The 26,338-nt window shown below is 36.8% G+C and overlaps 1 protein-coding gene across 1 annotated transcript in view; it reads left to right on the forward strand.

The window, feature by feature from the left end:
• Positions 1-26,338, forward strand: part of GBE1 (1,4-alpha-glucan branching enzyme 1) — a 149,446-nt gene that overhangs the window by 39,767 nt on the left and 83,341 nt on the right. The window contains exons 4-7 of the mRNA XM_030444095.1: positions 18,316-18,441; positions 20,124-20,259; positions 23,294-23,384; positions 24,529-24,738. Of these exons, the coding sequence (XP_030299955.1) occupies positions 18,316-18,441; positions 20,124-20,259; positions 23,294-23,384; positions 24,529-24,738 (563 nt within the window). The remainder of the gene's footprint in view (positions 1-18,315; positions 18,442-20,123; positions 20,260-23,293; positions 23,385-24,528; positions 24,739-26,338) is intronic.

The following is a 26,338-nucleotide window of genomic DNA, read 5'->3' on the forward strand; positions in this document are numbered from 1 at the left end:
TGTCGCTATCTTGGTAATTTTTGTTCCTTTCAACCATGGCTTTCAGGTGATCTTTTTGTGTTGCTTGTAGAACTACTGCCTATCATTCAGGAATTAAGCATATTGAACAGTAAGTAGCCTTAGGTTAAGTGAGTTAAACTAAATACATATGCAGAGAAATTTTTGTGTTTTATCAGTTTTGTTTCATAACTATTAATGACTTGCCCATGAGTATAAAATCCTTTCTTTGAACTGTCAGATGTCACAGTTGTTAAACTTAGTACAGACATATATAATGACAACTATCAGTAGAGTTATTTCTAGTTGAATGCTGATTTCAGTCAGAGTTGTGCTTCTAAGGTTTTGAATTGTTGCAGTCCAGACCTTGAATTCCAGAAATACCAGATGCTAACAGAAAACAGTAATGAGTAGTTACAAAATGTACTGAAATCCTGTATAGACTAGGAAAATTAGGAAAATGGAAACATTTGTGTAATGCTACTATATTTTCAGGACTCCTATCAGCAAAATTAACACACTGAAAAAAAAAAATCTTCATTTTTCTGCTGAAAATCAGCTTAGGTAAACAAAGGAATCTGCTGAAACAAAGGCAGGCATACAAACGCTCTGGAAATGCTTACTCAATATGCATTTTTATCTCTGTGCTTTTTGTTATGGTGCATGAAATTGTCCCAGTGATAAATATGGATAAATTGAAATTTTGGAATAATCAATCAAGGATGAGAGCTGGTTTTATGTTACAGAACAGAAAAAAGTATGCAACTCAAGTATGGTGATTATGCAGCAATGTATGAGAATGCAGAATGGTTACTTAATATTTTCTATAATTTGGAGGTGTAAGCAGGTTAGGTTTTTCATTTTTGCTAAATTTACCTTTTATATTATATTGCAAAACTACTGAGCTCATCTACTGTAGAATATTCTGTGCTTATTATAGGGATAAGTGGTGTGAATGATGAGAAGTGTTGATAATTATTAACATAACAGAAAAAAGCCTGGATACTTAAACATGTTTTGAAAATCTTAAGATTTTTTTTTTACCTGTATAATCACTGGTCACTTCTGGTTTTGAAGTACAGGTCTTTATAACACTTTCCATTCACCATTTTCTTTGAAATATAAACTCCATAAAGCAAATATTGTATTTTGCATTTTTTCTTTAGCATGCAAAATTTTTTTACTACTGGTTACTCTTGGCACTGGTGTTACTAGCAAGATGATTTCCTATGGTTCTGTAGTAACTCGGAATCTTCTGAAAAGCCATGAGATTCTTACTGGCAAAGCAGAATGTGAGTTTGCTCTCTATTTATTTTTACAAATCTCTGTGTTTATTTTTACCATTCTCTTACATGGTCAGTTCTAAAGAAATAAGTATGCATTTGTCAAATACTAAAAATATGATTGCAAAACAGGCATGTGAAGTTGGACTAGTCTCTCTACCTGTGAGACAGATTTACTTTTGAGTGCATTTTTTTTTTTTAAGAAAAAAAATATTTAGAAACGTGATTCACGAGTTTCATCAATCCTCATTGATGACTTCATCCATATGGAACTGTTCCCATTGTAATCTGTAACTTCACTAATAATCTTTGACACTTCTGTTTCGTTCCGTGGTACCTACACAACTGAATCTAACATATCACAATGTGTCCTTTCAGTGTAGTTGGATGACAAAACTAATGTGTTAAAGACTCTTAAGTATTTTTAAAATGGTTTATTTGTCAAAGAAGATGTAATTAAGTTGGAATATTCCATGTGGGAGGCATGAACAGTACCCTCATGTTACAGCTGATGTTTTTATTCTCATTCCATCAGTGAGTTTAAAAAGCTGCTGGTCTTCTGTAAGTTGTCTTCAAACTACCTGATTCTGTTAGTTTGATTGTTCATAAATGTCTGTTTTGGGGAATATGAGGATTTGCATGGTAGAGCATAATTTTGCAGTTCTTTGTTCATGTGGAAGCTGCAAATGTTGGATTGTCTGTAGATAGACATGGCTATGAAGATTGCAGAGCTAATTTTTCAATGCATAGGCACTATGCACTAGGCTAGGCAGCAAAACCTATTTCTTATTAATGAAGTTACTCCCTCCTTTGCTTTACTAACGAAGCATAAGGGAATCATAGGTTTTAAAGTTACTTACCAATCTTAACTGTAAATGTTTAAGTTAAAATAGGCCACTTCAGACATTTATGGAATGATTTGATTAATCTGCTGGAGGGGTGGGGGGGGAGAAGCCTTCTCCAGAAGGTCCTTATCTTTAGCATCTGTCTACACTGTTCTCATCTTTAATTCTACGAAGATGAGTGCCAAGTTCCCAAATGGTGACAAGGTCATTGCTTTTAAATAAGTCATTTCTAACCCATAACAGGATATGTATGTGTATGGAGTGTGGCTGGTGACACTAATTTAGATCAGGTCACAAAATATTTTAGTAAAAGAAATGTGAGGAGCAGAATTTCAACATTTGCCTGCTTTCAATAGTAGTGTAGACAGTCCATTGTAGAACTTCAGGCAGTCTTCTCATAAGTAAAACCTACTACTATAGAACTTCTGATAAATATCTTTGTAAAGGAATAGATTTTTAGAATATTTGAGCAAGTCCCTGGTGACATCTAATTAAAAAATTTACCTGTTTGAAAAGGACACTTTTTATCTTCCTTCCATGGATCAGTGGGGGGCTTAGTGAGTTCAGTGAATATAGTTGATGTGGTTGTTTGTGGTTTCATTTTTTTTCAATAAACTGAGCACAGCTTAAATTTAAATTTAAAACCCAACCAACAACAAACCAACCTACAACAAACAAAAAAAACCAAACAGCCAAAAACTCAAACCAAACCAACAAACCCCACAACAAAACAACAAACAAAAAAATCCCCTATCAAACTGGACTTTGGTAAGTTAAGATTCTTTACCTCTGTTTCTTTATTCTCAGGGGGCTAGTTTGAAAGATGATCTGGAATTACCAAAGTTTTTTTAAATGTCAGCATGTTTGTTATTTTAACAGTAATGGCAGCTGGGGAGCAAGGGGGCTTCTCTTTTTTCATTGTTGAAGATTGCTGAATTCTTCCTTCATTGCCAGAATATTCTTAATTAACTTTTCACAATATAGAGTAAGCTTTCAGAAAAATTTACATGAGTGGGCTTCTGTAGCAAATAGTGTCTTGGGTTGTCAAATACATGCAGCAGTTCAATCAATGTTCCACTTTGTTCTTTTACTATTTGTTTTTAAGTGAGTCTTTCAACTACTTAAAAATACTTGTAAATTAAGTTTTCACTGTAGTCTGTAATGTTCAAATTTTGAAATTAGAATTTTAAAATTAGAATTTTGAAATTAAAATTTTTGGTGGAGACATAAAGATGCTTTGAAAATATTTGCAATTGATATACATGGTTTCCTGGGCTATTGAATAGGAGGAAGGAGATCTGCATAGCAGAATCACTAAATTTTGTTTGGTGAGCTGGCGATAGTATACTAAGCTAGTAGTTAACTGTTCTACTAATGACAGTAGATCTGTGATTTATGAAGTAATTAACAAGAATTTGATGTATTAATAAACTTATCTTACAATATGCTTGGCAGATGCATGAAAATAAAACACTGTATACAACTAAATATCACTTCTACATTCATGAAAGCTAGTGTAACAAGGGAGTCTGGCTTACTTCTCTTGAGTTATGAAAGTAAGAGGATGGCCAACTTGCTACTGTAGTGCAACTTTTACCAAGGGCTAAGTAAAGATTAGGAAGCTGTCTGTAAATATCAGTGACCAAATTTATATGTTACATTTTTGAAGCAGTACAACTGCAAGTGAGTAGATTTTCTGTAACTGAGTGGAGAGAAAGTTAAAAAAAAGAGAGGGGAAATAAAAAAAAAAGGTCTGTTCTACATTTAATTTTGATTGGGTTTTAACAGATTGTTTCTGGGCACCATAGCAGCCTTCATAATTTCTCTGTATATGCTGACAGGACTAATCGTGTATACAGCTCAGAGAACAAATAAGTTTTCTCTGGAAAGGTCACCTCAGAAAATGGTAGAAAGTTTTAAACTCTATATTCCATGATTTGTTGAATCTGTATCCTTCCTATGTAGATATGTGTATGTATATATATTTAAATGCTAAACTTAATTTTTGAGCGAGTATCTCATAATGAGATGATTAGGTTTGATATCTTGCATGCTTGTTTAAACAGTCTTCTATTGATATACCAGACTGTTGCATGTTTGAGTGGCTTCAGTGATTGCTGAACAGTGGTTATAGTTACTAAGTTAAATGTGCAGTAGGCACTGACATGAAAATGCCAGGTTGGAAGTGACCTCAAGAATCATTTGGTCCAACCTTTCTTGGTAGGAGCACATTTTAAATGAGATGGCCCCGCACCTTGTCAGGCTGAGTCTGAAAGGTGGTGACTTTTGGGGAATCCATCAGTTTCCTGAAGGGATTATTCCAGTGTCCCAACTGTTCTTATAGTGAAAGGTTTTCTTCTGATGTCCAATTGGGATCTCCTCAGGAGTAGCTTGTACCCGTTAACACCTTTTTCTTATAGCTTCTTGTAAAAAGAGAGGCTCCATCATCTTAGTAGCCACCAGTAGTACTGGTATGTGGGGATAAGGTCTCCCCTAAGCCTTCTTTTCCTCAATGGTGAGCAAGCCCAGTTTTGTCCTCATACAGCAGACTTTCCTGTCCTTTGACCGTCTTTGTGGCCTTTCTCTGAAACCTTATCCGCATCTTTCTTCTATAGATGGGACCAAATCAATATTTTGTGTGTGGTCTAACAAGTGCAGAGTGGAGCAGGGTGATAACTTTCTCTATTGGTGATGCCCTTCTCGATGCAGCCCATTATCCTGTTGGCACTATTTGCTGCTGCAGCACAGAAATTGCAATGAAAATTTTTTTTAATCAGTTTTAACAAAATATTTTTAGTTTACCGGTATTAATTTTGAAGTTTTCTAATCCAGTTATGTAACTCTTTAATATTAAAGGGTACAGAGAAGGAACTTTTTATTAGAACAGTAACAGATTGATAATGGTGGGAAGTACCTAAAAGTACATTCACTTTCACGAGTTGCTGGGGTGATGTTCTGGGTTGATGTGGTTCCATTTTTGGTAGCAGTGGAAGGGTCCCAGGAGTGGATTCTCTGAGAAGCTACTGGAAGTTCCTCCACCTTCAAAAAGTCTGGCCCCACCTCTGGCTAATGCTGAGCTAATCAGTGACAATGAATGTGCCTCTGCAATCAACATATTCAAGAAGGGGAAACAAGCACCTAAAAGGCTCTGAGTGGAGAGGACAGGGAGAGGAGAGAGCAATACCAGAGCTGAGAGGAATGTCAGAGCAGAGAGACCAAGGTCAGTGAGGAAGGAGGGGGAGAAGGTGCCTGAGAACAAGTTCCCCCACGGCCCATGGTGAGACAGCAGGCTGTCCCTCTGCAGCCCATGGAGGACGAGAGTGGAACAGCTTATGAAGGATTGTGGTGGCACAGATGTGGTCCTGCAGCTCATGGAGGAAAACGGAGGAGGAGAAGTGGATTTGTAACTGTGGAGGACACAGTGCCAGGGGAGGTGGCTGTGACTCTGTGGGCAACCAATGCTGGAGCAGTCTGTTCCTGAGGGACTGCACCCTGTAGAAGGGACCCACATTGGAGGAGTTTGTGAAGGGCTCTTTCCTGTGGGAAGGGACCCTGTGTTGGAGTAGGGGAAAACTGTGAGGAATCCTTCCCCTTAAGGAGGCAGAGTCAGAAAATAGCGTGTAATGAATGCATCATAAACCACACTCCTCTTCTCCACTGTGTTGTGGAGGTGGGGAGGCCGTAGAGATATCAAGAGAAAAATAATTTGGGCCTGGGAAAAAGGTAGGGGGTGAGGTTAAGGTATTTTAAGCTCTAGCTTTTGTTTTCTCTTTGCCTCTTTTGATTAGTGAGGAATTAAATTGATTTTTTTTTCTTTTTCTTTTTTTTTTTTTTCCCCAAGTTGAACCTCTTTTACCCAGCGTCACAACTGGTGAATGAAACCCTCCTAGTCCTTGTCTTGACCCATAAGGTTTTAGGTGGATTTCCTTTTCCCCATCCTGAAGGAGGCGATGAGGGGGCAGGGGTTCTAGTGAGCAGCTGCTGCATGAGCCTTTCTTACGGTCTAAATGACACCAGGAGAAAAAAGTTAGCTGGAAAGAATGTTATTAAAACGTCATCCTTTCAGTTTTTACCACTGTATCTTTTCTTTTATAGGAGATCTGCATGTTCTGTGTTAACTTGTAAACCTTGATGCAGAATCAAATATGGTGAGCAGGTAGGTTAATCAGTGTCAGGGAACCACTGTTAGTAAAATTCATCAAGTGTAATTACTGTCACTGATGAAGTAGGTGGTGTCACAGCTGACCCTTGCTGATCAGGAAGTCCAACAGCATCGTTTCAGACTGGCATTGAGTTCAGGTCTCATGCACTTCAAGCAGTCTGCAGTCAAAATGTGAAGGCATTTTTAATGAGATGTGAAAACCCAGGAAAGTTTTTAATAATGGGAAATCAGGTGGCTAGGAATCTAGGTAAAGAAGTTTTAAAGATGTGGTGGATTTTGTGTAACATGTAATGTGAATAGGTTACATGCTGTCAGACAGCTTTTACAAAGAGAGCTGTATATACCCATAGGAGGGGTGTACAAGTTCTGAGGAAGTGTTTCTTGCTTTCCTAATGTACAAACACTTCTGTTTTTTTAATTTTTTTTTCTTTTCCTCAGCTGGGGGAGAGAGATGAGGAATATCCTTGTTCATAGTTTTGTTAAGTTCCATGTCACTTAGATTTCATGTCTTAAATGATATATAGGATGGAAAAAAAATAAAAATCACCAGATATACAAAGCTGAATGGTAAATGAAACAAGTGTTGCAGCATCATGGTTTATAACCTAAGTGCAAGAAGGAGCAGACATGGCATTCCTGGTGTTTTGAACTATAGGGGGTAGGACTCAAGTCATCTGGTGTATGTTTCTAGACATCAGTGGTGCTGAATGGGAAGTGAAGCATCAGTTAAATTTGTGGCAGTACCCTTCATGTTTCATTACTTGATTTCAAGCTATGACTCTTCAAGTTAATGTAGACTTCTCTGGGTTACAGATCAAGTTTACTAGCAGGAAGTGTTAGTTCACTGGGAGATAAATGGTCTCTTGACTTTTCCTGTTTTGGTTTGGTAAACAATGTGCAACTATTCATGGACTCAGAGGTTGTAGCAGTAATGAAGCATTGTAATGCACTGGACTGTTGCTCACTGTTGCAGACTGAGCTCAGCACTTCAGGATATTCTAGTTCAGTTACTTTGGCAGGCTTAGTTCTCCTGTAGCTTGAAGATTGCACCATTCTTTGGTAGGAGGTTCTGCTATTTAAAAATACTTTTAGTTTATCCATACAAAAGACTAATTGTTTCAATTTGTATTAGGTGTGTGTAAAAGCATGATGTGGATTTGGTTTTTTTTATTTTTTTTTATTTTTTTGGAGGAAAGGGGAGAGAGATTTTAAAGAAGAGGTCTTGAAATGGGATATAAAGCCAGAGAATATATTCAGTATACATAAACATGGCTGTGTTTTAGGAGCAATTGTTGTTTTGAAGATCATGCCACTAGTTAGTTAAGTTGAAGCTTCTGATACCTCTCAGTGTGACTTTGTTACGATCCGAGTTATTATTTATATTTTGATTGCGAGGAAAATTCAGCCACTGACTCAGAGACGACGCTTGAATTGACAAATAACCCGACTGCTGGATTTAAAATTAGTTACAAAGTTTATTTCTAAACAGGGAAAGCCGGTTATATTAGCAACAAGGCCTTTTGTATCAAGTAACCACCTTAATCGAGGGTCGTTAAGAGTAACAAAGGGAGAAACAAAAGAGAGAAAATATCACCATCCCTGCAGGACCAGGCCTCGGGCTGGAGAGTCGCTCCTGGTTCTTCGGGCTGGGGCTGCTCCTGGGTTTCGTCGTTGAGTCGCTGCTCTGTCTTTTCGTAGCTGGAAATCGGGGTGACGAGCTGAGGAGACATCGAGCCGAGAAGACGTCGAGCCGAAGAAGCGCTCACTCTTCCTGTCTTTTCCTAGGGTTATTTATCCCCCAAAAAGAAAGGGGGGTCCCTTCATTCAAGATGGCCCTGATACATACAAATCTCCAGGCTTCCTGGGATGAGTCATTTCTTATCTTTGTGTCCTGGAACCCTGCTAGGTTTGGGCGACCAGGTGTCTGTCAGGCATTCCTTGAGATAAACATATGGTAATTTACCAGCCGGGTGAAGGAAAAAAAAAAAAAAACCTGGTCCGAGAGACATATTTTATATTTTCAGTTCCATATGTATACCACAGACTTACTTGTATGTGCTTCCTAATCTTCAGCTGTATTTGTCTGTAGTGTTAAGAGAAAATTAAAGGTCAAGAAGAAAGTAAAAGTTAAACCTTGGTATTCTAATGGACTTATTTCACACCTTGGATGCCCAAGTCTTGTCAGTTGGAATCTATACTGGCAGCACAACACTGGAGCTGTTTGAGGAGGATTTCTGAGGCATTATTATAAAGTATTCAAAGTATTCTACTTTAGAATATACAAAGCAGTTAATGACCTAATGATGTGTGGAGAGGGTCATGTGAGCTCATCCATGACGGGTGACGTCAGACCATAGGGAACACATGACAATTCTCTGCATGTTTTTATTACCCTCCGAAGATGGTGTGACCTCAGGTTTCTGTGCAGGGAGGCAACAGCAAGAGCAGGAGGAGGACAGTGGAAGGACCATTTGGGAATGTAAGCTAACCCAGTTATAAGACACCATGAGGGTATGTGAGAGGAAGTGAGGGTCTTGAGCATGACCTGCTTCATTTTCAAAAGACGTTTTGCTGTCAGTTCTAAGCAGCTGTGAATGGGAGCATCAAGAAGAAAGCATGCTATGCCACAACCACCCCCCTGCAAGGTGCATTATGCAATGCTTGTTTTTCATACAAACTCCTTAGTTGAGAATAAATAATACTTAATGCTTGGGTGCCCTTATTACATACTCCGTCGGGTTTTTCTACTTGACGTGGCTTGAAGCAACTTCAAGTTATACTTACTGTGTAAAATGTGCTTCATTATAATGGCTGCTTTTAAAATGTGCTCTCCTATACCAAGTCTCTCAGTTACATAATACCTATATGAATGCATTTATATTTTGCCTACAATTTCTGTAGTCTTTGAGCTCCATCACTGTTACTGAACTGGGCATTTTAGAGATTCCAGTTCTCTTTATATTTTGTGAATTGGATTTTGAAAAAGATTTTTAGAATCTGAGTTCTGGACTGAAAGAAAACTATGAATGCTGTCCTGCAGCATACATACTTGTAGTGTTTTTTTTAAAAAAAACAACAAGCAAACAACCAAACAAAACCCAAACAAAATTAATTGTCTGTCAGTGCCTTATAATGCCATCTTTGTGTAGGAAATATCTAAGCATATTGTTTCTTCCTGTAGGAAGCTATGTACTTTTAATATAGATCATGATGATTTAATGAAATATTGTTTCTATACCTGTGCCTGGTGAAATCCATTGGAAATGTTTCCACATGCTACAGCTTTTGTTTTTGACTTCCCTAAGCTTTTCTGGATTTTAAGTCTGATTTTTTTTCTATGATATTTTCATCTGTCTGCAATAGGTTTTTTTAATCATACGAGGCTGTCTCTATACTTTTGAATTTTTTATAAACAAATAGATAATGTAGTATTTTCTGTATTTTTGCTAGTATTTACAAATTTCCCTTGGTGTTCTAAGAGAAGCATGGAAATGGAAAAAAGAGCGAAAGTTTTCCTCCTTTGTCTGATTTTGTAAACCACTGAATAGTTCTTCACTGCAACTGAAATGCTTAACTCACAAATGGAGCTATATCTCCCTCTTTTGGAAAATCAAGGCATGACTTCATGACTTTGAAGTTAGGTTTTTTTTACTTTTTGCATATCTTGATTTTTATTTTTATTTTTTTAATTTATTTTCTTTCCCTGGTGGAGAAGGGAAGGGGAAAGAAGGGACTTGTGAACAAATATTTAATCTCTCTGTTTACAGTCTAGTATCTGATGTGATGATATATTTACAGAAAAATAATCTTCACAGCAAATAGACCTCTATGTTCAGAAGCCTCAAATGGCTTCTGAACTGCACAGATTCCTCTGCAGAACTTTGTTAAACATGTAAACCACCTGAGAATTATTATTGTGTGTCTGATAACTAAGGTTTATTTTTTCAGTATTTAGTTTAAATGCTTATCCCTTTAGCAGATTTCTTTGCCAGAAAATTGCCTTGTGGGGGTGAAAAAAAAAAACCCAAGCAAACAAACAAAGCAAACATCTGTCTCAACTAGCTTAATTTTGACAGTAATCTTACATTTTTGAGGCAAAAAAAGTTGAAGAAATGGAGATGTGGAATAATATGACTAGAGTGTTCAATTGCTTTTTCTTTCCAGTACATGGCCATGTGTAATGTAGGAAGGAGGGCAGCCTGGCAGAAGTAACATGCTGTCCATTCTTTCTAGAACTTCTTTTCAAACTTTGTACTCAGTTTGCTTGTTTGGAGGTAATTGCAGTGACTGCAAGCACCTTGACAGATCCATGTGATTTCTTGTTTATTTGTGGCAATAGGAACAGAGTATGGTAAAATTCTGCAGTAAGGTCTTTTTTTCCATTCCTCATATCCCCCCAATTTGGATGGAAGCTCCTTCTGAGAAGGAAGCTGAAGTGTTGAGCAAATTCTGATCCTTTTTCTTCCTTGCTCTCTCTTCTGGGCTTTCTTAGGCTGTGCAGTAGCAAGAGTAGGGTACTAGTGAAGAAGCTGTGTTTACTTTTTCATTCTTTGCCTTCTATTTCTGAGGCAATTAAAGAGGAATATGTTTTTTCTGGTCCCTAAAATCTGTTAGGTTGAATGAGAAGTCCAGAATAAAGCTCATAACAGTACTGTTCTATTCAATTTTTTTGTCAGTCTTTTGTATTTTTATCTAAATCTTTAAAGCAAACTGTGTAGGGCAGGAGATTTTGAATTATGGTTCTGGGTTTTGCAGAAGGTTGCATTACCTTACCAGAGTGTTCTCTTATGCTCCATGTGTTAAATAAACATTAAAATGTTGGCCCTAGAGTGTAGTGTTTCTCACAAACCATTATGATCTGTAGAAAGAGAATGATAGTAGTTGGCCTGTGGTTTCCTTTGTGTGCATGGGGAAGGCTGAGGTGATAATGCCATTTTATTTACTTTTGTAAATTGGCTCAATTTATACTATACACTGGCAAAAGATCATCAGAACCATGTCTTCTGTCCTGGGTGCTAAAGTTAGGACAGGGTATGCTTTGTGGGGAAATAAGTATACAGCTAAAGTGTACCAGGAAAGGTATTTTTCAACCGAGAGTAATACTTCATTTCTCTATTTCTGTAGCAACTTGAAGAAGCTAAGAAAAGGATGAATAATACATTTCATGTAGTGAAAAAACACTGATGTTGTGGCATTTAACAGACTTTCTAGAGTGTCTTTAAGACCTAATCCTGCCATGCTTTTAGATGTTAGCTTGAGCTTTTGAATTAGGTGCATGTTATTGAGATGAGATGGTGTTTCCATCTATGTTCTTGTGGCTTTTACATTCGGATAATCTTGTCTCAGAAATGAAACTGAATAAATATGAAGCTAATGAAACACTGCAAGCTGTAAAATATTGAAATAATAGCTTACTGCCCCTTACATAAATATCAAGTCACTGACATTTCCATACTACTAATAAAGCTAGTCCACTCTGATTACCTTAGCTATTTTTGGTTTGGTCAGTTTAATTTCATTGTTGTATTAAAAGCCACATATACTAACAGTCATTCCAAGTGCTTTCAAGCTATTAAAGTAATGAAACAATAATAGTGTTTCAGAGAAATTTATTGACTTGCATATATCTCCAGTCCCCAATTCAAGTATAAATGACAAACCATTAATAAGAAATTTCCTGAACTGCAAAAATTAGTCTTATTTGTTCTTAAAAAAAAAAAGTCCAGCAGATGCTATTTTTAAACGGGGATAAATAGCTGTAGAATCAATAATTATCAAGACAACATGACATTTTTATTTGTGTTAGACTTTGTATCATCATCATCATCATCATCATCAAAAACAGGCTGACTTGCAGGAAAACATCGTAATTTAATACAAAGGTCATGCATGGAATTAGAGTCTGCTTTAAATGCAGGAAGTGAAAGCTAAAAGGAGTGGATGCTGGCCAGAGAAATTGTCTACTCTTTTATTAAACTGTCATTTGAATTCTTATCCCACACTGTTCTGAAGGTCTGTGTATTTGTGCACTGGAAGATGAGGTAGCCCAATGAAGCTGATGTGAAGAAAAAAATGAAGGTATTCAAACATAAGAAAGGGGATATTCAGGAACATATGAATTTTAAACGTGTTTTTTTGTGGCTTGTTACTGCACAGTTTCATCTGTCCTAACAGTAGCACAACCACATTCAGCTTTTATTTTTATTTGATTTTTTTTAGAGAATGTCAGATTGGAAGGGACCTTCAAGGATCATCTGGTCCAGTCCTTCTCATATTATTGTTCATGTGTGATGTCTCAGCACCCTGTCAAGCTGAAACTTAAAACTTTCCAAACTGGGGGAATCCACCACTTCCTCTGGGACACCATTCCAATGTCTGACCCTCCTTATGAATTTTCCTCTTGTGGGCAAAATCTCGCCAGGAGAAACTTGTGCCTTACCCCTTGTCTTATCCATGTGACTTATCCATCCCTTGTAAACAGGGAGTCTCCATCTTCTTTGTAGCTGCATTTTAAATACAGGAACGTTGCAATAAGGTCTCGCCTAGGCCTTCTCAAGGCTGAACAAACCCAGTTCTCTCAGCCTCTCCTCATTCAGCAGGTGCTTCTGTCCTCTGATCATCCTTGTGGTCCTTGTCTGAACCCTCTCCATCCTGTCCACATCTTTTTTATACAGTGGGGACCAAAACTGAATGCAGTACTCAGGGTGTGGTCTGACAAGCACTGAGTAAAGCAGGGCGATGACTTCTTTGTCTCTGCTGGTGATGCCCTTGTTCATGCAGGCCAGCATCCTGCTGGCTTTCTTTGCAGCTGCAGCTCACTGTTCACTCATGTTGAGCCTGTTGTCCTCCAAGACCCCCAGATCCCTTTCCACAAGGCTGCTCTCTAGCAGCCAGATTTCCCCAAATCACAGTAGATTGAAAGATGCCTGAACATAAGTGCTGAATTTTTCTTTAAATGCCCTGAGACATCCTGGACCAGTTGGCAGATACACTGTAGGTGATATGGAAGTTCCATGCTATTTTGGAAAGGCAGAGCAGTGGGACACCAAAGAGTCTCAAATTTTTGTTGTCTGAATACTGAGGTCTCTGAATCTCGCTTGTCCTCTCCTGCATTTAGTGCACCCTCAGCAAGTTTGCTGATGACACCAAGCTGTCTGGTGTGGTGGATTCACTTGAGGGAAGGGATGTCATGCAGAGGGACCTTCACAGGCTTGAGAAATGGGCCAGTGCGAACTGCATGAGGTTCAAATCCAAGTGCAAGGTCCTGCATCTGAGTTGAAGCAATCCCAGGCACAATTACAAGCTGGGTACAGAGTGGGTTCTTCTCCCTGAAGAGAGGGCTCAGAGGTGTTGATTGACAAGAAGCTCAACATGAGCTGGCAGTGGGTTCAGGCAGCTCCGAAGGCCAACTGTGTCCCTGGATGCATCAAGAGGAGAGTGGCCAGCAGATCAAAGAAGGGATTCTCCCCCTCTACTCTGCTCATATGAGACCCCACCTCACATACAGCATCCAGTTCTGATTTTTTTTTTGTCCTCACAATAAGGACAAAGATGTGTTGGAACAAGTCCAGAGGAGGGCCTGGAGCATTTCTGCTATGAGGAGAGGCTGAGGGAGCTGGGATTGTTCAGCCTGAAGAAGAGAAGCCTCCAGGGGGACCTTTTGCTGCCTTCCAATACCTAAAGACAACCTACAGGAAGGCTGGGGAGGGACTTTCCATAAGATTGTCCAGCAACAGAATTGGGGGAAATGATTTTAAAGTGAAGGAGAATAGGTTTAGACTGGATCTTGGGAAGAAATTCTTCAGTACGAGGGTGGTCAGACTCTGGAACAGGTTGCCCGGAGCAGTTGTGAATGCTCCCTGCCTGGAGGTGTTCAAGACCAAGTTGGATGGGGCTTTGAGCAACCTTGTCTGTTGAGAGGCATCCTTGCCCATGGCAGGGAGTTTGTAGTAGATTTCTTAAGGTCCCTTCCAGCATAAGCCATTCCATGATGAGAAGTGCTGTTAAATGAAACCTCTTTCAGCTTTTAAAGTGCTTCAGTGTGTTACTGTTTTTTCTGTATGACACTAGGCTTCCCTGAGAGTGATAGTTTCTATTTGACTGTAATAAACTGCTTTTGAGAGTTTTAAACTTCATCACAACAAACGCTATACACTGCACTTAGTTTTACACTTCAGCTTATTTCCCGTTTCATAAATCCCCTATACTCTAGTCGGACAGACATGAAGCACATTGTAGCTTTGCTACTAATGTCCTTATGAGATTTAGGTCCTGCCCTATCTTCCAGAAGGCCAACATTTTGAAAATTGGAATGCACCTTTGCACACCAGTTTTCACATACTTTCAAAGGCAGCCATTTTTGGCTTTGTTTGCTCTTATGAGAGGCATACATGTCAGCTTTTCTAGTGATTTTTATTCACATCCAAGAGTTCTTTAGAATTAATCACTTCAGATACATTGGTGCCGTAAGCCTTGGGTTACCAGGATATCTTTTCACTACCTTGGGAGTACTCATCTATGAAATTTACTGCAATACTTAAAATGGTGATGGATGCTAAACTTCAAGTCTGCTGAATGTTACAGAGAGAAATTTTGAAATATGCATTGAAAATTTCATTCAGCATCCCTATAATGGAAAATGCAAGCAAGATACATATTTTAAACCTTTATGTAGAAAAGATTAGCAGCACCTCATTATTTATTATTTTGTAATTCTGTTGTGTTTATATAAATTGGGTATCTATGGCATACCCGTTTTTGGAGTGAATTGTCTTTTAATGTCAAATTTTGCAGGCTGTTTTCATTCTTTCTTTCTGACACTTGTTTATTTCTGTTAGTATTTATTTACATGTATTAATGTTTCATTTGGAAGCCCTATTCATGTGTCATCAAAAGTTACCAAGTATTTTGAGTTTTTACGTATTATTGTGTGAATGTGCTTACCATGGAGGATGGAAGAACTTCAAAGCAATCCAGGTGAACTATATCTAGTATTGATGGAGGCAAAAGCTGCATTAATAACTTTGAGTTTTGCAGAATCTTCTGTTAGAAATTTCCAGTAAGCCACCCTGGAAACTATAGGGAAGTAGGCAAAAAAGACTTTTTCATGCAGTGTTCTAAATAGGCTATATGTTAAGAGACTTAACCTTCTACACTAAAAAAAAAAATAATCCCAGATGGTCATATTGCTCATGTATTACACAGCTTGATAGCAAAATACTAACCTATGTTATGTTTCAGAGATGTTTAATTTAGATGGTGATGTTATCTTCATGGGTCTTTTTTCTGTGTCTTTCTGTCCTAAATTTGGGTAATGTAAACGTGGCTCTTTATGTGTAGCTTTCTTTTTAGCATAGTTTTGGCTTTCCTAACGTTTTAAAGACCCAAACTGAGGAAGATGCATTATTTTGCCCAGGAAACTTGGATTTCCTTTCTCCCTCAGCACTGATTCTTTTGTTGGGGTGTTATCTGTAGTGACCTGAATTGCTGCTTCTCTATCAGAATTTTACATAGTTCATATTGGTAAATGTGTAAAAAGTGACTTAAATCACAAAGCTGAAGAAAGCCAAGGGCAAGCCATAATGTGGGTACATAACCGAAACATATTAATAACAAGGAGCTTTTTGGTACATACTATGTATATTAAATGCCTACTGTAGAGTTTTGATGTACCATGCCTCATTGTTTATTACATATGACTACAAAGTTGAACTATGATTTTCCTAGCAATTTTATCTGTATTCTCTATTACATTTTAAAAAGCCAGCAATATGTATGCTCTGTTACATATTATTAGAAGGCAGTAAAAGAAAACCCTGAAAACAGAATCAGAAGTACAGCAACTACTTTTACTTAGGTTTTTCTTTAGTTAAAGCTTAAATGTGTTAGTTGTGATTAGAGGCTGAACTTTTGCCAGTTTGCTTTGTCCATGTGACAAATGTATTTCATGCTTTAGTATTATGCTTTTTTTAAACTTTATTTAGTGGGGGACTGCAGTTTTTATATCAAACGGTATGATGTGTACCTGCTAATAACTTAAGGAAAGAACACAAATAAAACTTGAAAATAAAGCGGGTAAATCCCATGGCTAATTTAAAGAAGCCTGTTTAATAAACATTGTAACTTTATATGTGTTCTTTAGAGATGACTGAGTTAACAAAAAAAAATGTACACTCAGATATAAGATGCTGATGAACTAAGTGGTACCTAGCTTAGGTTATGCATCATAAATTTAAGAATTACTTTCAAATAAGTAAAATAAAGTAAATTTGGAGCAAAAGTACAGTATCCGTTAAATAGAGGTATTTTGTCGAAAGGGCTGTGTAATCACTATATTTCGTATTCTTTATGCATATATACATGTATATATATGTATATATATAACATCAAGTGAAAGGTGAAGAGTACACATGGCATGTACTTTTTATATCTCAACATTGCAGAGTAACACCACAGGTAATAATTCGGGATGAGTGGAGGAAGCTATATCTTACTTCTGTGTTTTCCTTAAGGATACATATAATTTATCAAAATAATGAAAAACAGTTGCCATAGGTGAAAAGGCAATTTTTAAAAATAGTCACCTTCCAGACCATGTGTTAGGAATTGGTAGCAAAAAAGAGTCACTCTTTAATGAAAAGTGAAAGTGTTTGTGTGTGTGTGTGTGTGTGTGTGTGTGTGTGTGTGTGTTGAGGGGAGTTCAACCTCTCATTTGATTTGAGGCTTCTTATGATGTTCAGTTTCAATTACACGCAAAAGCACATCCCAGAACCAACAACATAACCAAAAAGTGAAGCATCATTTTCTAAAGAAAAAGGGAATGAAGAACTTCAGGATCTCACTTGCTTGTTCATTTCTGGGTTCTAAATTTGCAGGCCTTCCATGTTACTGTTTCAATGGCAGCCAAAGTGGTGGTGTTGCGAGGCCACCTGGGTAGCGTAGTCACCGGTACCGAGCATGAGCTGCGTGCTGGCCCCTCTTGTGCTGAGGTGTCCTTCAGCCAAAGGGTATCTGTAGCACAGCACTGACCTGTTGTCACCAGCTCCTAAACATGCATGAATTTCCCAGTCAGCAACAGTACTTTGCAGCCCTTGATCCTCATCCCCTTTCCCAGGGATATCTTCAAGATTTAATTATTCCATAAAGTAGAGATTGTATGTTTGAGAAGTCCTCAAGTACAATGTCTTCTGCAAGGTCCTGGTAGGACATTATCCTAGTAATTACTTCAATTTTGCTTTTGTTATGTAAAATTACAAAAACTCCTATGTCTGTTGTTTTTAATCACTCTTTCTGGTGAAGCTCTGAGCTTTTTGAAGGAATTAAAGAAAAAAAAAAAGGCCTTTTTTATCTCTTATAAAATAGATTAAACCAAACATGAAAAGTAAAATGAGATGATAATACCTTATTATTAAAGTAATGAAGGCGTTCAGAGAAACAAAGGCAGTAGAAGAAACTCTGCAATTTAAATTTGCTCTTTGCTACTCTTGGCCTGAAAGCTGTACTGTGCTTGTGATGATCAGTGGTTCAGCTCTGTGTGATGTCAGTCAGGACTCAGAGCACAGAGAGAGAGTGAATTAAGATACTTATGTTGGCATACTACATTGCTTGCCAAGTAAACAACTCACAGTTCTCATATTGGTTCTCATATTCTCATATTATATAGACTACATGTCTATTTAAATTAAGAATGTAATGGGAAAATAGCTGTGATGGGAAATTAGGGCACCTAGCAATATTCTACTTGGGAAAACTTCTCCCATTTACTTATATGAGGTTTACAAATATATTCTTACTTTTCAGATCCTGCATGTGAACTTCCCTTCTTTGTCTGACATGCCTGGTTTTACTATCCCTTTGAAAATAATCTCTGTGAAGAGGGTCATTCTTTCTTGTTTTGACTTGCATTGTATATTTGTGTACTCTTCAGATTTCTATATAGTATACTGTTTCATTCTCTTGCTATGGTTTACATAAGAGTTATTATATTAATTATATTTGACTGCATGCATATGTTGTGGTTGTTTTATAGGTGGTGATTCGTGCTCAAAATGGCAATCTCCTCTATCGTATTTCACCTTGGGCAAGATATGTAGTCCGTGATGAAGACAAAGTGAATTATGATTGGGTGCACTGGAGTCCACCACAATCATATATAGTAAGACAAGTATTATGTTCAAAAGGTGTACAAAGAGTATTAAACAATGCATTGTTTCATCTTTGTATCCTTGCTTAGAACGGGGGCAGGGAGAAGAGTAGTTCCGCAACAAAATGGTAGCAAACTAATTAAAAAAACTTACCAGAGAAATGAAGGGTATTTATTCATGGCTTTGACAGAAACAAGTGACTGGATGGTGGGTGGTTTTGAGTTGATTTCTCTATCTCCCACGGAGTACACAAAAAACAGGAAGCCTTTAAAAGAGGTATTCTGAAGTTGACTTCCTACATGCTTGGCAACCTCTGTAGCTGCTTCAGGACTATGAAGCCCTTCCTTATACAGAGGAGGGGAATTACCTGAATTAGTTTTGAGAACCAGCTGTTAATATGAAGTTCAGTACTCTAGTAATAAGGCAATGCCATATGAAGTCAGAAAAATCTTTCAAAAACAAAGTGCTCATGCTCCAGTCAAATCCTAGTTTCTTTATCAGGAAAACCCATTTTTATTTAAAGCCCTATTCTGATTCATTGCTAAAGGGGAGGACCTCTTCATGATATATGAAGAATATCCTAGGAGATCATTTAGAAATTTGACTGACTGGTGTTATCTCAGGTTATTACACTTGTTTCATCTAAAAAACAGAATGTGGTATTCTGTATTTAAAGCTACTACAATCTCTTTTTCAAGTTAAGTTTTAGTACCTACCTCAACTTATGAAGCACCTTCTTGACAGAGAAAGGGTAACTTGAATAGAAAATATCTTTAAGAATAATCATTACATAATCTACAGTAACTCTATTTAGCTTATAGTTTGTATGAATTTAGTGACCTACGCTGTATCTGTGCTACTGTGTGACATCTAGATTCCCTGTAGGAAGGATAATGGAGAGATATTGGAAATCCAGTGATCTGTATGACCTAAAGTTAAAAGGAGGCTAGAATGTTTAGGGTGCAGGTGCAAGGCATTACTGAGGTAAATCAGAAAAGAAATTCCTTTATGAATAGATTTTCCTAGGTTTTTTGCAACAAGAGTTTTATTTTAAAAAGTAAAATCCCAATCAATTGTAAGCTCTTCAAGTGTGAGAAGGAGGTTTCATGATGAACTTTTACTTACCTCTATTCTTGAACTATTTTCACCCATCTAGAAATACTGTGTACTTGCCTACAGACTTAAGATTCTTCTTTTTTAATATTAAGTATTTGGAATCTGTACTGTGGAAACTGTATTCTGGCATAAAATATTTATTAATTTTAGTTGGGAGAAGGCAGAGCAAATTCAAATACCTGAAAAAAGCAGGCGTGCTTAGAAAAAAACCCAATAGTCTTTTATCATTGTTTATTTTCAAGCAAGCTTCAGGGCAGTTCAGAAGACCTTTATGATGCAATAGCTGTATTGTACACTTCAAATTTAAAAAGTGTAATTTAAAAGGGTGTAAGAAAAATGTTAAACAATGTAAGAAAAGTGTTGAATTCTGGATGTCTAGTTTCTTGTTCATGCAGCATATTAGTTTGAAATAGACATTTGTTTTGACAGTTTAAATTTCTTAATTATTTTTAAATACTTATGCTTTCAGAGGAAAAAGCAAAACAAGCCTTTATTGTTTTTCATCCTGTTCAAATCGTGTGATTGTGACATGCCCAAGCTGTAGTGTACTAATTACAATTGGTTTCTTTCCTTATAGCATAAGCATCCTTCCCCCAAAAGATTAAGAAGCCTAAAAATCTATGAATCTCATGTGGGAATTGCTTCCCCAGAAGGAAAAGTAGCTTCTTATAAAAATTTCACATACAATGTGCTACCTAGAATAAAGGATCTTGGTAAGTAATAAAGAGGTACTTGCAGAAATAAATTTTTCATGTGCCTGTGATGACATTAAAGATAATTATAAAGTGGCTATAGGATTTTTTGTGTGTCTTCAGATTACATATACTATATAAACAGATTCTTAGGGCAGCAAAAAGTATAAACAAGTAAAATCTATGAAGAAACAAAGACTGAAATAGATAATGTGAATCAACATTTATTCCACAGGCTTTTAAGTGATTGCAAAAGCCTAGATAAATATTGCAAGGAAGTTTTTTGGCATGGTTTGCTTTCAGCCTGAAAGAGGACCTGTTTTTTTGAGATAGTCTTCAGAAAATACTGTGGTTGTAATTGTTTCTACTAATGTAGATTCTAAGGAAAGACAAAGAAATACCTGGAACAAGAGGACTGTCCTTTCTGTTTACCAGAATAAGCATGATGTGTTTTGTCACTAAACAGTTACTGTGAAGTATCAGAATATGGAAACTTAGAATGTGAGAAATCCTTTTAGTAAAGAACTGTTGAAGGGGAGAAAAAAAACCTATTGAAGGGAATGTATGAAACAGGTGGCAGAATTATCTCAAAGTGTAGCAAAACTGTTCACCTCAATTTCTATATGATTATTTTTTTCATGTAGTGTCTTTGCACTGTTTCTTACTAGAACTTCAGAATATTAGAACTTGTCTCTTACTGCCCTGTTATGAAATGTTTTGTTATACTCAACTGTGAAATGATTGTGACATCCATGGCTGATGGGGGCTCTGCTTGTGTTCTTTGATTCTAGCTTTTTTTTTTTTTTTTTTTTTTTTTGCTTATTTATCAGAGCGTCTGAAAAAGCCTGTAGGTTTTTCTTGTAGATTTAGTTGTTGAGTCAATGTTTTATAGAATGTGGGTTTCGCCTTTCATGAAATTGAGTTTACAGGTGAGGTGAGGGATTTTGCACATCTCTAGATCCTCAACAAGTGGATTAAGATTCCACATTGTGTATCTCCGTTTCCTTACTTCCAAAGATTTTGGCTTTCCAGGAGTTTAATATATTACCAAATTATGAAAGCTTTCAATTTTACCTTTTGGATTTTTCTTCTGGGAGAAAAGACTGATAAACCGTAAAATAATGATAATATCAAGTTTTAAGGAGGATAGGATAGAATAGAACAAAGGGAATGAAATATTATATAGTACATTACATACATAACACGCACAACACACAAAATATAATGGAATAATAGGCAATGTTTGTTCTTGTTTACATTAAGTAAACACTGGCAATGAAGTATTTTTTAAAATGTATTTTTAAGGAGTATTATATTTAGTATTGTAATATCTTGTTTAGAATAAGCATAAAGACATCAGTATTTAACAATGCCAAGATATTAATAGTTTTTAGAAATATGTGCATGACAACTAGCAGAATAAATAGTAAGCAAATTGAATGAGATAAATTGATGCTATGTTGCTACTTATTTATAAAAATGCTGTAAATAAGTGCAGTGAACCTGAATTATAAACCATCAATGAACTTGACAGATTGCTGAGTTCATGCCAACTATCATCATGCCAATAACCCCTTTATAGCTGTGAAATCTGAAAATAAAAGCAGTAAAAAAGAGATCAGTATCTTGTCTAAACTAAAGAATAAAGGGAATATTTAGGTTAAATTACTAAAGAGAAGTAGTGGTGGTGGGAGTCTCAACAGGCTGTAGAATAAAGCTGAAAGTTATCTTTGTCATTAGTCATCACTTGCAAGCTGTCAGTGGCACTTATTCACTGATAATAAGGATAGCTTTAGTTAAGATGTGTGGCAGGTATTGTGATTTCATCATTTGTATGTTGTTTTCCCTCCAGGCTTCCTTCCCTTAATATTGCACTGAACTGTCTTGGGTGATACAGCGTGTCCCCAGCCTTCTATACTGTCTTGGTTCTTTGGTATACTCAGGAGAAAAATGCATTTCTCCTTTTAGAAGCCTTTTAGAGAGTGAATGCATTAATTTAAGTTGGAAAGAAAAGTGGTTTTGAAGTGAAAAAAAAAAGATTTCGTAGGGCATAAGGTATAGTATGTGACTGCTCCCACACACCCCTTAAATGCAAATGTCAGAAGTGAAGCACAAGTTCAGGACATGCTGATTGGCATAGTTAAAACTCTGAAGTTTAAATTAAGATTATAGTTGCATATAGAATCATAGTCATAGAATGATTTGGGTTGGAAGAGATCTTTTAAAGGTTGTGTAGTCTAACCCATTTGCAGTGAGAAGGATCATCCTCAACTAAATCAGTGTGATCAGAGCTGTGTCCAACCTGACCTTGAATGCTGCCAATGGTGGGGCATCTCTCACCTCTCTGGGCAGTCTGCTCCAGTGTTTCACCACCCTCACTGTAAAAAATGTCTTCCTTATATCTAGACTAAATCTACTGTCTTTTAGTTTAAGGCCATTACCCCTTGTCTTATAGCTTCAGGCCCTGCTAAAAACTCAGTCCCAATCTTTTTGACTCTCCTTTAAGCATTAAAAGACTGTTACAAGGACTCCCTGGAGCCTTTCCCTCTCCAGGCTGAAGAACTACAGCTTTCTCTTTCTTCATAGCAGAGGTGCTCCAGCCCCTCTGATCATGTCCCTCTGGGCTCACTCCAACAGGTCCATGTCTTTCTTGAGCTGAGGACCCCAGAGCTGGACTCATTACTCCAGGTGAGGTTCCACAAGAACAGAGTAGAAGGGGAGAATTGCCTCACTTCACCTGCTGGCCATGCTTCTGTTGATGCAGCCCAGAGGCTACTTACTGCTTTCTAAATCACAGATTCAGTACACCTCATTACATGTAGATGGCTTGACATGTTGAGTGTTCCATTTTCAAAGGAAGATCAAATTAATATAAAATATTAGGTAGAATTACTTCTTGAAATAGGCTGAATCTATAGATGTTAGTGTTAGAAGCAGCTAAAAGAGAGGAGACTGGAATAGGTATCTTTCAGGTGTTGAATTCTCTTTTAACTGTCCTTAAGGCAGAGGATTGTTTAGTTTATTTCTTTTTTTTTTTTTTTTTTTTTTTTTGTAGGATATAACTGTGTCCAGTTGATGGCTATTATGGAACATGCATACTACGCCAGTTTTGGTTATCAGGTCACAAGCTTCTTTGCAGCATCAAGGTAGGTTTAAGTACTTCAGCATCTTCTCTGTTCTTTTACCTTACTACCTGTCCATTGAAAACAGTATGTCTGTATGATTTTGTCTGTAAGTATGTGTTTAATGAGAAGAGAAAGCAGTAGCTTAGGTATTTGTTCTAACATCCTCTTAAATCTGAAATCAGTTCAGACATAGTGATCAGCTGTTCTGTGAAATACTTTGTATAGGGTACAGACAAAAAGGTTATAAGTGACTTCAGCTGTCATAGCATATTCCAGCTAATCCAGCCTCAGCAGTCTTTATGCATGGGTTTTGTGTTGTGGAATTCTTGGCAGTAACAAACACTATGTGTAAGTCATTCTTTTATGATAAAAAGAATTGTACATTACTTGTTCATAATAAACCTGATTAAATGATGGCTCTGTGTGTTCTGTGGGAACTTTTTTCCATGCTTGTAATTGACTGTACTTAGATTTAATGTCTAGGGTGAAAATAGTTGGGGAATATACTCAGGCAATTGTTAAGACAATTGTAGTAAACCTGAATGTTGTGATTTCGATGTGGGTTTTTTTCATCTTGGTGAAGCTTAAGGGACAGCCAGGCTAAATTTAGGTAGACAAGGAGTTTTAACTTGCTTAATTAGTTTAAAGAAATCTCTGTTAGGCACAGGAGACAATCTATATTTGAAAGTTAGTTGGAAAATAGCATGGTACCTAAAACACATAACTAAGCAGGACAGCAGTACAACAAATGCTGTATTTTGTGGACTTCCATTAACGCACTTTTACTTTTGTAGTCATTATGGATTACTTAATTCCAGTAATGCAAATAAATTATCATTTCTGACAAAACGAAGAATTGTTCCGTATTAGATGCTTTAAGTTGTATCAGTTCTTTTGTGCTGAATTTGATGTATTAACAGATTAAAAGGGGAGAATAAAAAGCTTTTAAACTATTTCTGCAAAACACTGCATGCGTTCATTATATATTTTTATAATTAAAATTTTATTAAATTGTCAGTTTCTGATCAATAGCTGAGAAAATAACCTATATATAACTGGAAGCTGAGTGATGAAGACGTGCTGTCGCTGATGTAGCTTTTATGAGTATTGTCAGCTTAAGTTCAGACTGTAGCACTCATAATACATTGCATTTTCCTGCTGATAGCCGCTATGGAACTCCAGATGACCTGAAAGAAATGATTGATGTTGCTCACTCAATGGGCATCACTGTCCTGCTGGATGTTGTGCACAGCCATGCATCAAAAAACTGTGAGGATGGTCTCAACAACTTTGATGGTACAGATTCTTGTTTCTTCCACTCTGGTCCAAAAGGAACTCATCAGCTCTGGGACAGCAGGCTCTTTGACTATGCAAAGTAAGTATAAAATGAGACTTTATGTGTGTTAGTGGTAATTATTTCTTTCAGTTTATTGAAACTTCACTGTTTACCAAATGGGAGAAGTCATTTGAATTGTTCAGCACTTAACATATGTGGAGTTAAATTCCTCTACTTTGGTAAATACTTAAAATCTTACACTTAATAACATTACTTAAGTTTTGTTATTCTTCTGTCACCTATGGCTTCGTATGTATATTACTTATGCTGCAGGCATTCTGTGTACTATATAATTACTTTATGTTGTTCTATTTTACATTATTTTTGTTTTAACATAGATTCAGATGTTTTTCTATGTAGATACGTAACTATTTTTAGGAATTTATATTCTATGTAATTTACAGATTATAAAATGGAATCGTTTTATTCCATGTTATATATTTATATATTGGATATCCTATATAGAATTTATTTATGGATATAAATAAAATAATAAGAAAAGCTGAAGAAAAACTTTTAAGCTCTGGAAATTTATTGTTGAAATGTAGCTTCAGGACAGCCGAGAATCAAAGACTCCATTCCAGAAAGCTTCCAAAGTTTAATAGAGAGCAGGGGTCATTTTCAGTAGGCAGTTTTAGGGATTGAGTTTGGGCACACTTAAGTAACTAGGAAAAATATAGTATGTGTTAAACCATGTGTTAATGCCAGGTGGTGATTAGGATTTAATGCTGTTTACTTTGTATTCTCTGAGGTATGGGGGTGGGGGAATTTACCTTGTATGCTAAGCATTTCAGTAGAGTGACAGGGAAAACAGACACAGGCAGTCAGGTTATTTCAGTCACTTTCTTACATTTTTTCCGTGCTTGTTCATCCCTAAACCACTTCTGTTCCTCCCCTATCTTGTCTGATTCTTCCCCTAAACATCCCACAATTTTTTTCACAACCCTAGAATCTCCCTAAAGCACTTATTAAATTCTCATCTCTTACACCATGATAAATTTGCTTTGTTTTTTCCTTCTTGAGATGCATGATAATACTGTTTGGTTTAAGCCTCTCAAGGCTACACTTGAGTGGTTCCTTTGGTGGTTCATCACTCAGCAACTGGGAAGTTCTGTTCTCTTTCTGATATTAGTTTTTTGAATTTGTGTGCTGCAAGTTCACTGGTTTTCCATTTGCACTTGCCATTAACTGTATATGCTTATGTTGCAGATGCCCTTAATCCTCAAATCAGAATTACTTATATCCAGGTACTTCCAGAAAAGATTTTTCTCCTAGTTTTATGTTAGACTCTTGAGTTTCATAGCTAATGAGGGTTGTAACTGTTCAAGAAGGTCACTATTGCAGAAGTAATGTTACGCAGTATAGGTCAACTGCTTAATGGAAGCTCTTGCACAGTGACTCGCAATAGCAATTAAACCAAGTGACCAGTGTAATAAGTGACTTACTATGTTGCTTAATAGGATGAGCTGTTTTTATTTTTTTATTTGAGACAACTGACGATTCAGGGGTTCTTTACAGATTATGATTTTAATTATTACAACAGATACCTTTTAGCATGTGTGATCATAATAGCTTCCTGTTTGAGCTGCTTCCAATTAATCTTTGAATTCATAATCAAATAAGTCATATTTCAGATAGT

Source organism: Calypte anna, chromosome 1, assembly GCF_003957555.1.
Source record: "Calypte anna isolate BGI_N300 chromosome 1, bCalAnn1_v1.p, whole genome shotgun sequence".
Classification (NCBI taxonomy): Eukaryota; Metazoa; Chordata; class Aves; order Apodiformes; family Trochilidae; genus Calypte; species Calypte anna.